Raw genomic sequence first — 12,045 nt, 5'->3', positions numbered from 1 at the left:
TATATATATATATATATATATATATATATATATATATATATATATATATATATATATATATATATATGTGTGTGTGTGTGTGTGTGTGTGCGCGATTCACCATGATCTTGGATCACGTGCTGGACTTGTGATCGACAGCTATTTCCCTCCCGGAAGAGATCTTAGAGCTCATATGACCGAACTATGGACAATACTGTGACCTTACACGCGCACACACACACAACTCCCCGCCCACGAGAGTTGGTGTAACGACCCGCAGCACAGCGATACTGAAATTATTTCAGCCCTGAGCAGGATTCGAACCCGGACCGCCGTATTGGCAGCCGGAAACTCTAACCACTGCGCCACGAGTCGTGTGTGTGTGTGTTTTCTTCTATATAATCACAAATTTGGTTATTGAATATACTCCGGATTTTCTTATCATTCTCATACTACTACTTCCTCCGACGGGCCAGGGACAGCTAAATCGTGCCTTGTGTCGTTGTTTTGGCAAATACAGTAGATTCGAAATAACTGTTTGTCAGTGTATCTTCCTGTGTTGATTGAACTCGTATGCTGGACTTTTTGTTGAATAAATTCATCAGAAACTTGGCGATACCTTCTTTGTATTTTTGTGGGGGGGGGGTAGAGGGGCAAAGCAGGTGCGTGGAACTTTTAAACGACCAAAGCATATTTGAATTATATGTTATTTAAGTTTGATGCGATTTATTTATGTATTTGCATATGTGTTGATTTATTTACTTTTTTATTCCTTAATCATTCGAAGATGGTAGAAATGAAAAGATGTTTCGCGTTTTTTTTTTCTCAGGTACAAATTCTTCAGACAGAAGATACGCCTACGTCTTCAAGGGTGGCGTCTCGAAGCCTGGAGAGAACGAAATCGTCCAAAAGGTAAGGAACGTGTCAGAAAAAGACGGCACCTGTTGCTGTGGTAGATCATGGCTGCTCATTGCCAATCTTCATTATTTCTGAGGGCAAATGCTAATTTGCACAATCAGAATGCACTTACACGTCCGCTCAAAGTGAAGGGAATAGAAATAATGACCAAATTGAACCATGGCCTACAATCTGTGCGCTCCAAGGAGTCCGTTACGGCATACTTCGTGCCAAATCAACCTTAAAACATGCCTTTCTCTCTTATCTCATCTATATACCATTCAGTTTTTTATATTCTGTATTTAGTAAAGGAAGCTGTGTAGTACAGTGAGAACACTTTTTAGGATAGTAAGTAAAACGGCTCCAATCCTGTCTCGCCTGTGACACGCGTGCAACATGGGGGGGAGGGGATCGCTGTTGCCACGTATCAGAAATTTATTCAAATCGCTGTTATAATCCTGAAAAGTGATACTCGTTGTATTGTGCAGTTTCCTATATAATATACAGAATAAAAATAGCGCATAAATGGGAAACTAGAGAAAGAGGCACTAATGTTGATTTGGCAGAATGGCTTACAGTAAATCACGACTTATGCCACATCCTGAACGGATCCTTGGAGCGCACAAGCTATAGCAGACAATTCTGCCATCGTTAGAAGAGAGATGTATAGAGAGAAACGACACTGTTGCAGTGTTCAGATAATTGAAAAAGTGTATAGAATAGAGAAAGCTTTTGGTTCAGGTTGGGAGGACGCAACGTTGGGAAAAGATAAACTCAGTTTTGCGGATAGCTGGGTTAGGTTGTGCAGCAGCCAGAAATAGGACAGATTCCAATCTAAAACATTAAACGAACTAAAGGCCATGTTTGATCGATGGAGACGAGGAGGACGGCCCAGCGAGTATAGCTCCTTTCCTGTATATTTACAGTGAGGCAAAGCGCGCGCGCATACACACGCACGAACGTTCACCATACCCTACTGCTTTCACTATCCCTTGAAACAGAGATTGTGTGTGTGTGTGTGTGTGTGTGCGCGCGCATGCACACGACGCGTCTCAAGGCCATGGCACCTCGTGCAGGTCGTGTAACATCATGGGGGTTTGTACACGGCAGTAAATTCATATCAGTGAGGTATAAAGTCTGGATCATAAAGTAATTATTGTATTAACATTACTACTACTACTACAGCGAGATGGACCAGGGGCAGGGTTAATTAAATTCCAAGCTACAAGGGGATCCGTCCTTGCCTCTTGATGGCGAGAGTTTGCGACGTTCAACCGAACCACCATCACCATCATTATTCATTATTGATTTTGTTTCCAGGCGACCTTTGATCCTGAAATTTTCTTCAACATCCTGTTGCCGCCCATCATCTTCAACGCAGGCTACAGTCTCAAAAGGGTGAGTGGCCATCACCAAGCACAAGATCAGGGGTGGGGGTGGGGGTTTGCTGGGCGTACGGGGAGAGGCAAAGATGGGCCTGTAATGTGTAGTTTGTGTGTGTGTGTATTTACCTAGTTGTATTTTACGGGAAGGGGAGCTATGCTCGTGGTGTCCCGTCTTCATATCTCATTTTATCTAAACTATTTTTAAATTCATGTATTGTTTTTGCACACACCACTTTCTCATCTAACTTGTTCCAACTGTCTATTACTCTGTGAGGAAAGCTGTTCTTTTTCAGATCTCTTCTATAGCTGTCTTGATTTTCTTTCCGTGTCCTTATTTGTGTGTGTGTGTGTGTGTGTGTGTGTGTGTGTGTGTTAGAGAGAGAGAGAGAGGGATTCACCACGGTCACGGACTACGTGCTGGACTCGTGATGACAGCTGTTACGCCCTCGAATGAGAGCTCAGACTTCATATATGGCCCGGTCTATGGGTAATGCTGTGACACACACACACACACACACACACACACACACACACACACACACACACACACACACACACACACAATAGACAGTTGGAACAAGTTAGATGAGAAAGTGGTGTGTGCAAAAACAATACATGGATTTAAAAATAGTTTAGATAAAATGAGATATGAAGACGGGACCCCACGAGCATAGCTCCCCTTCCCGTAAAATACAACTAGGTAAATACAACTAGATAAATACACACACACACACACACACAGGTCTCGACAGAGACTGCAGCAGATCCGAGGTGAATACACAAACTCTTTGTTCATCAGAGTTGGAGTGCCAGCACGCAGGGCAGCTCCGCTGAATTGTTTTCAACTCTGGTTGGGACTTAAACTTGGATCGCTTAATCAGGGGATCGAGAACATTACCACTGCACCGTCAAACCGTGTGTGTGTGTGTGCGCGCGTGCTTGTGCTTGTGCTTGTGCTTGTATTATACGGGAAGGGAAACTATGCTCCTAGTGACCTGTCTTTGTATCTCGCAACTTGTAGTTTGTTCTTAAATTGTTGTATGGTGTTTGTACACACTATTTTTTTTTTATACAAATTATTACAAAGGTGGAGCATGCCGACAGGAGACCTTTTGTTCCATATCTAGGTCGGATGCGAAAAACATTGTTCGACATCCACCAGTCTGTGTGGAAAACTGTGTGGGTGTGTGCGTGTTTGTGTGTGTGTGTGTGTGTGTGTGTGTGTGTGTGTGTGTGTGTGTGTGTGTGTGTCGCATTGTTGTTAAGTGGGGAAGGCAAGGCGAGGGTAAAGGTCCACAGGGTTATGTAAGGGTGAGTTGCACAAAGCGGGTCCTAGCATGGTTGTAGGGGGACACACACACACACACACACACACACACACACACACACACACACACAGACAGACAGAGAGAGAGAGAGAGAGAGAGAGAGAGTCGAACAACGTAAGGTAGTACAAACATTTTAAATTTGACCAGTGGAGCACAACGAAGGAATATCGCGCTTATGACTCTTATCTTGTACATTGCAATTGGATAAGCGCACCCATACGCACGCGCGCGCACACACACACACACACACACACACACACACACACACACACACACACGAACACACACATACACAGCATTACCCATAGCATTACCCATAGATCGGACCTACGAGCTCTGAGCTCTCTTCCAGGAGGGAAAATAGCTGTCGATCACGAGTCCAACACGTGATCCAAAGACCAAGTGAACACACGCACACACACACACACACACACTGAGCTCTCATTCGGGAGAGTAATAATTGTCGATTACGAGACAAACACGTGATCCAGGACCATAGTGACTCATATACACGCATCGTATGTACATGCATACACACAAACGAATATATATACCACAACAAAGTTATGTCGTAGCACATTAGTAAAATAATATTTATAACCCACTTTCGGAGAAGAATAAGCGAAAGTATACTTTCGCTTATTCTTCTCTGAAAGTGGGTTATCAGTATTGAATATATATATATATATAAGGGGCGCTCGCAGGCGGACACACCGGACGCACGTGCGTCCAGTTTGGACATTACAAGCATACAAAGTCCCCTATTCAAACATTTTTCCCTTCTAAAACTCTCAACTTTCAATGAAAAATGTAGATGTTTTACATACATTAGAAACGTGGTAAAGCATCAGTGTTAAAATTATGTAAGCACTAGAATACATGTGGATCTATGTAGTATATAAATTATAAACTAAAATTAATGGACCTAAGTATGTCAAAAAGGCAACCAAAAAGTGGCAAAAACTCAAAACATTTCCAAACCCCTCAGGTGGATAAGCTTCGCTTGGTTGTCTCCCTATAGCCCTTTATACCTTGTGCGTCCACCACATATATGTATATATATACATATTATATATATATATATATATATATATATATATACATATATGTATATGTATGTATGATTGTGCCAACAGCACTGTATGGGGCAGAAACATGGAACATAAGAGAAGAAGAGAGAAGGAGTTTGAATGTGTCTGAGAAGTATGATGGGGGTTACTAGGCTAGATAGAGTGAGAAATGAGGAGGTGAGGAGGAGAACAGGGGTGGAAAAGGAGCTGGGAGATAGGGTTGATGAAAGAATATTAGGATGGTTTGGACACATGGAAAGAATGAGTGAAGAAAGACTAGTAAAAGAGGTGTGGAAGGCAGATGTGGAGGGAGTGAACATGCGGGGACGTCCTAGGATGAGGTGGATGGATGGGGTGAAGGGGGCTTTGGGGAAGAGGGGAATGTCTGTTGAGGAAGGACAGGAGAGGACAGAAGACAGGGGTGAATGGAGAATGGTTGTATATGGATGATGTTGTGATTGCATGAGGTGGAACGGGCGGGTGGATGGGGGGTGAGGTAGTATGTGTGAGCAAAATTTGATGCAGCTCGAAGGGATTTCTCCCCATCCTCTCATTTTATGCAATGGGGGGACGGAGAGGGGGGGTCGCCGATTTAATGAAGCGGCCTTGCTGTGGATGTGCTGTGTCATTCAGGAGGTGCTAAGATAAGAGGGAGGGTGGAGGGGTGTGGAGTTTATTCAGGGATGGAATGGGTGGGAATGATTTTATGCCTTTTCCTTTTTGGCTACCCCCCTTGTAATGGGGAAAAAGCCTTGGTATATGTATATATATATATATATATATATATATATATATATATGCAAAGTAGACCACTTGGAAAAAAGAAACTAACGAAGCAGAGCGCTGTCATATATTACATCTTCAGTGCAACAAGTACATAGTAATAGAAATGCATAGATAATATATACATGAAAAAAGGAACAAGGACAGTTTGAATAAGGGTAGCGGACAATTACCCCCTGGAGGGCGGAAGGTCAATGTCAATACACTAATGATGGTGGGGCGACATCAGGTCACACCCCCACCATCATTAGTGTATTGACATTGACCTTCCGCCCTCCAGGGGGCAATTGTCCGCTACCCTTATTCAAACTGTCCTTGTTCCTTTTTTCATGTATATATTATCTATGCATTTCTATTACTATGTACTTGTTGCACTGAAGATGTAATATACGAAAGCGCTCTGCTTCGTTAGTTTCTTTTTTCCAAGTGGTCTACTTTGCATAAGTGGACACACGTACCCGTGTTCTTATTAGCATATATATATATATATATATATATATATATATATATATATATATATATATATTATATATATAATATATATATATATATAATATATACTATTATATATATATATATATAACTGTATACTACAATTGGGTAAATTATGTATATACACATGCATGCAGAAATGCACACAACGAGACGAAGATCATTGCACCTGCCACCTCTCTATCTGTGTGTGTGTGTTTGTGTGTGTGTCCCCCTCTCTTTTCCATTCCGTCCCTCCCTCTTCCTCTCCCTCCCTCCCTCCCTCTTCCTCTCCCTCCCTCTTCCTCTCCCTCCCACCCTCTTCCTCTCCCTCCCTCCCTCTTCCCTTTTCTCCCTCCCTTCCTCTCCCTCCCTCCCTCCCTCCCTCTCTCTTCCTCTCCTTCCCTCCCTCCCTCCCTCTTCCTCTCCTTCCCTCCCTCCCTCCCTCTTCCTCTCCTTCCCTCCCTCCCTCTTCCTCTCCTTCCCTCCCTCTTCCTCTCCCTCTTCCTCTCCCTCCCTCTTTCTCCTTCACTCTCTTTCCCTCTCTTTTCCTGTCCCTCCCTCTCCTTCCCTCTCCCTCTCCTTCCCTCTCCTTCCCTCTCCCTCTCCTTCCCTCTCCCTCTCCTTCCCTCTCCCTCTCCTTCCCTCTCCCTCTCTCTCCCTCTTTACCCCTCTCCTTCCTCTCTCTCCCTCTCTCTCCCTCTTTACCCCTCACCTTCCTCTCTGTCCCTCTTTACCCCTCTCCTTCCTCTCTCTCTTTACTCCTCTCCTTCCTCTCTCTCCCTCTTTACCCCTCTCCTCCCTCTCCCCCCTCTCCTTCCCTTTCCTTCCCTCTCCTTCCCTCTTCCCCCTCTTCCCCCTCAAGTTCCTTCCCCCCTCTCCTTCCCTCTCCTTCCCACTCCCCCCTCTTCTTCCCCTTCTTCTTCCCCCTTTTCTTCCCCGGGCTCTTCTTTCCCCTTTTCTTTTCCCTTTTCTTCACCTTCATTCTCTTCTCCCTTTTCTTCCCCTCTTCTTCCCCCTCTTCTTCCCCCTCGTCTTCATTCTCTTCTCCCATTTCTTCCCCTCTTCTTCATTCTCTTCTCCCTTTTCTTCTCCTCTTCTTCCCCCTCTTCTTCATTCTCTTGCTTTTCTTCCCCTCTTCTTCCCCCTCTTCCCCCTTCCCCCTTCTCCTTTCCCCCTCTTCTTTCCCTTCTACCCCCTCTCCTTTCTCTCTCTCCTTCTCTCTCTCCTCTCTCTCCTTCCCACTTCCCCTTTTCTTCCCATTTCCCCTTTTCTTCCCATTTCCCCTTTTCTTCCCATTTCCCCTTTTCTTCCCACTTCCCCTTTTCTTCCCCCTCTCCCCCTACCCTTCTCTCTTCCCCCTCTCCCCCTACCCTTCTCTCTTCCCCCTCTCCCCCTACCCTTCTCTCTTCCCCCTCTCCCCCTACCCTTCTCTCTTCCCCCTCTCCCCTACCCTTCTCTCTGCCCCTTTTCTTTCCTCACCCCTCTCCCATCCTCTCCCTCTTTTCTACCGTCCCCCTCTTTCCTTCCCTCTCCCCCTCTCTTTCCTTCTCCCTCTCCTTCCCTCTCCCCTTCTCCTTCCCTCTCCCTCTCTCCTTCCCTCTCCCTCTCTCCCCCTCTCCTTCCCTCTCCCCCCTCGTCCTTCCCACTCCCCGTTCTCCTTTTCCCTCTCACACTCCCCCTCCTCCTTCTCCCAATTCCCTTACCTCCTCCCATTCTCCATGCTTGCCATTCCCTCTCCCCCCTCATCCTTTCCCTCCGTCCCCTTCTCCATTCCCTTCTCCCCTCTTCCCTACTCTCTTCCCTCCTCCTCCCCCTCTCCCCTCCGCCCTTCCCCTCTCCCCCCCTCCCTCCAGCTCCCCCTCCCCTTCCTCTTCCTCCCCCTCTCCTCCCCTTTCCTCTCCTCTCCCCCTCCCCCTCTCCTTCCCTCTCCCCCTCCCCTCTCCTTCCTCTCCCCCTTCCCTCTCCCCCCTCCCCCTCTCCTTCCCTCTCCCCCCTCCCCCTCTCCCTTCCCTCTCCCCCCTCCCCCTCCCCTTCCCCCACCCCCTCCCCCTCTCCTTCCCTCTCCCCCTCCCCCTCTCCTTCCCTCTCACCTTCCCTCTCCCCTTCCCTCTCACCTTCCCTCTCCCCTTCCCTCTCCCCTTCTCTTTTCCTCTCCCCTTCTCCTTTCATCCCTTTCCCTCTCTCGCTCTCTCCCCCTCTCCCCTCTCCCCTCCCTCCTTCTCCTTCCCTCCCCCGTCCCTGCCCCTCTCTCCTCTCCTTCCCCTCTCCCCCGCTCCTCCGTATCTTTTCTCTCCCCCTCTCCCCCCTCAATCCGTCCCTTTTCCCCTTTGTCTTCCCTCCCCCTCTCCTTCCCTTTTTCCTTCCCTCTCCCCCTCTCCTTCCCTTTCCTTTTCTCTCCCCCTCTCCTTCCCTTTCCTTCCCCTCTCCCCCCTGGGGGGGGGGGGGGTCCTTCCCACTCTCTCTCCCCCTCTCCTTCCCTCCTCCCCCTCATCCTTCCCCTCCCCCCCCCTTTCCTTCTCTCTCCCTTCCCCTCCGTCCCTCCCCCTCTCCTTCCCTCTCCCCCTTCCCTCTCCTTCCCTCTCCCCCTCCCCTTCCCTCTCCTTCCCTCTCCCTCCCCTACCCGTTCCCTCTCCCCCACCCCTTCCCATTACCCCCTCTTCTTCCCTCTACCCCCTCTCCTTCCCAGGGGGGTGTACCCCCAACCCTCTCCTACCATCACCTACCTCCCCTCTCCTTCCCTGTAACACCCCTCTTCTCCTGCTTCCCTCTACCTCCCTTCCTCCTTCCTCCCTCTACTCTAAATACCAACCCCCTCTCCTTCCCTCTACCCCCTCTCCTTCCTTCTACCCCCTCTCCTTCCCTCTTCCCCCTTTCCTTCCCTCTTCCCCCTTTTCTTCTCTCTTCCCCCTTCCCTTCTCTCTTCCCCCTCTCCCCCTCTCCCTCTTTCTCTCCCCTCCCACTCTCTCTCCCCTCCCACTCTCTCTCTCGCGCCTCGGGTCCCCTTCCCACTCTCCCCCTCCCACTCTCATCCGTCCTCCCCCTCCCAACACTCTCTCTCCCTCCCGACTTTCTCTCCTTCTTCTCTCCCTTCCCACTCTTCTCACCTCTCTCTCCCCTTTACTTACCTTTACTCGGCCCTCCCCCTTGCCCTTTCGTTGCTTCACTGTCCCTCCCCTTACCACGCCTCTCACTCCCTTTCTCACTCACTCTCTCTTTTCCTCTCCCTCTCTTTCACTTTTTCACTCTGTTTTCCTCACCCTCTCTTCCCATCTCTCTCCCTTTCCCACACCCTTTCTTCCCATCTCTCTTCCTTCCTTTGCATCTCATTCCATCCCCCTCTCTTATCTTTCCTCCTCCCTCCTCCTTCCTCCTCCCTCCTCCTTCCTCCTCCCTCCTCCTCCCTCCTCCCTCCTTCCTCCTCCCTCCCTCCTCCTCCTTCCTCCTCCTCCTTCCTCCTCCCTCCCTCCCCCCTCCCTCCCACTCCCCCCTCCTCCTCCCTCCCTCCTCCTTCCTCCCTCCTCCTCCTCCCTCCCTCCTCCTTCCTCTCCTCCCTCCTCCTTCCTCCTCCCTCCTCCCTCCCCCTCCTCCCTCCTCCTTCCTCCTCCCTCCTCCTTCCTCCTCCCTCCTCCTTCCTCCTCCCTCCCTCCTCCTCCTTCCTCCCTCCTCCTTCCTCCTCCCTCCCTCCTCCTCCCTCCCTCCTCCTCCCTCCTCCTTCCTCCTCCCTCCCTCCTCCTCCTCCCTCCCTCCTCCTTCCTCCTCCCTCTCTCCCTCCTCCCACTCTCCCTCCTCCTCCCTCCTCCTCCCTCTCTCCCTCCTCCTCCCTCTCTCCTCCCCCTCTCCCTCCTCCCTCTCTCCCTCCTCCTGCCTCCCTCCTCTTTCGCCCTCACTCTTTCCTCTTTCCCTCCCTCTCTCCCGCCTTCCTCCCCCTCCTCCCTCCCCACCTTCCTCCCCCTCCTCCCTCCCCCTCCTCCCTCCCCCTCTCCCCTCCACCTCCTTCCTCCCCCCTCCGCCCCCCCCTCCCTCCCTCCTCTCCCTCCCTCCTCCCCTCCTCCCTCCCTCCATCTCCCTCCCCCCCCCCTCTCCCTCCCTCCATCTCTCTTCTCCTTCTCCCCTCCTCCTCCCTCACTCCCTCCCCCCTCTCCCTCTCTATGTCCCTCTCTCATCCTCTCTCACCCTCTCTCCCTCCCTCCCTCCCTCCCTCCCTCCCTACTTCCCTTTCTCTCTCTCTCTCTCTCTCTCTCCCTCTCTCTTTCTCCCACTCTCTCCCACTCCCTCTCTCTCCCTCTCTCTCCCACTCCCTCTCTCTCCCTCTCCCACTCCCTCTCTCTCCCTCTCCCACTCTCTCTCCCTCCCTCCCCCTCCCTCTCTCTCTCCCTCTCCCCCTCTCTCTCCCTCTCCCCCTCTCTCCCTCCCTCTCCCCCTCTCTCTCCCTCTCGCCCCCTCTCTCTCCCTCATCCTCCACCTCTCTCTCTTCCCCTCCCCCCTCTTCCTCTCTCTCTCTCACCCCTCTCCTATCTTCCGTCCACCTCTCTCTTCTCTTTTCCTCCTCTCTCTCCCCTTCCTTCCTCTCCTTTCCCTCTCTCTTCCCTCTTCCACTCTACCTCCTACCTCTCTCTCCTCCCAATCCCTCTCCCCTCTCTCTCCCTCCCTCTCTCTCCCTCCCTCTCTCTCTCTCCCTCTCTCTCCCTTCCTTCCTCTCTCCTTTCCTTCCTCTCTCCTTTCCTCTCTCCTTTCCTCTCTCCCTTTCTCTCTCTCCCTCCTTCTTTCTCCTTCCCTCCCTCTTCCTCCCTCCCTCCCTCTTCCTCCCTCCCTCTTCGTTCCTCCCTCCCTCTTCGTTCCTCCCTCTCTCCATCCCTCCCTCTCTCTCTCCATCCCTCTCTCCCCCTCACTCTCTCCCTCCCTCTCTCTCTCCCTCCCTCTGCCTCTCATCCATCGCTCTCTCCCCTCCCCCACTCTTCTCCTCCCTCCCTCTCTCTCCTATCTCGCCCTCCCGCCTCATCCCTCCCCTCTCTCTCTCCTCTCTCTCTCTCCTCTCTCTCTCTCTCTCTCTCTCTCTCTCTCTCTCTCTCTCTCTCTCTTTCGCTTTCCCCTGTCTCTCACCTGTCACTCCCTCTCCCACCTCTCTCCCTTTCTCTCCCTTCCTCTGTCTCCCTCCCTCACTCTCCCTTCCTTCCTCTCTCCCTTCCTCCTCCTCCTCCCTCCTCCCTCCCTCCTCCTTCCTCCTCCCTCCCTCCTCCTTCCTCCTCCCTCCCTCCCTCTCTCCCTCCTCCCCCCTCCCTCTCTCCTCCCTCCCTCCCTCTCTCCTCCCTCCCTCCCTCTCTCCTCCCTCCCTCCCTCCCTCTCTCTCTCCTCCTTCCTCCTCCCTCCCTCTCTCTCTCCTCCTCCCTCCCTCCTCCCTCTCTCCCTCCTCCTCCCTCTCTCCCTCTCTCCCTCCTCCCTCTCTCCCTCCTCCTCCCACTCTCCCTCCTCCTCCCTCTCTCCCTCCTCCCCCCTCTCTCCCTCCTCCTGCCTCCCTTCTCCTTCGCCATCTCTCTTTCCTCTTTCCCTCCCTCTCTCCCGCCTTCCTCCCCCCTCCTCCCTCCCCACCTTCCTCCCCCCTCCTCCCTCCCCACCTTCCTCCCCCTCCTCCCTCCCTCTCCCTCCCCCTCCTCCCTCCCTCTCCCTCCCTCCCATCTCCCTCCCTCCCTCCTCCTCCCTCTCTATCATCCCCTCTCCCTCTCTATGTCCCTCTCTCATCCTCTCTCTCCCTCTCTCTCTCCCTCCCTCCCTACTTCCCTTTCTCTCTCTCTCGCTCTCTCTCTCTTTCTCTCTCTCTCTCCCTCCCTCTCTCCCTCTCTCTTTCTCCCACTCTCTCCCTCTCCCCCCTCTCTCTCCCTCCCTCCCCCTCTCTCTCCCTCTGCCCCTCTCTCTCCCTCTCCCCCTCTTCCTCTCTCTCCCTCTCTCTCCCTCTCTCTTCCTTCCTCTCCCTCCCTCTCTCTCCCTCTCTCTCCCTTCCTTCCTCTCTCCCTCCCTCTCTCTCCCTCTCTCTCCCTCTCTCTCCCTTCCTTCCTCTCTCCCTCCCTCTCTCTCCCTCTCTCTCCCTTCCTTCCTCTCTCCTCCGCTCTCTCCCTCTCTTCCCTCCCTCCTCTT

General features: G+C 51.6%; 1 protein-coding gene across 2 annotated transcripts in view; it reads left to right on the top strand.

The window, feature by feature from the left end:
• Positions 1 to 12,045, top strand: part of Nhe3 (Na[+]/H[+] hydrogen exchanger 3) — a 165,068-nt gene that overhangs the window by 45,424 nt on the left and 107,599 nt on the right. For both annotated transcript variants that reach the window (XM_076203772.1, XM_076203773.1), the window contains exons 3-4: positions 809 to 891; positions 2,197 to 2,274. In XM_076203772.1, coding sequence (XP_076059887.1) covers positions 809 to 891; positions 2,197 to 2,274 — 161 coding nt within the window. The remainder of the gene's footprint in view (positions 1 to 808; positions 892 to 2,196; positions 2,275 to 12,045) is intronic.

The sequence above is a fragment of the Oratosquilla oratoria genome, chromosome 20 (genome assembly GCF_046742065.1).
Source record: "Oratosquilla oratoria isolate Oo_2021 chromosome 20, ASM4674206v1, whole genome shotgun sequence".
NCBI lineage: Eukaryota > Metazoa > Arthropoda > Malacostraca > Stomatopoda > Squillidae > Oratosquilla > Oratosquilla oratoria.
Note: the sequence above shows the minus strand (reverse complement) of the source record. Positions and strands in the feature narration are given on the sequence as shown.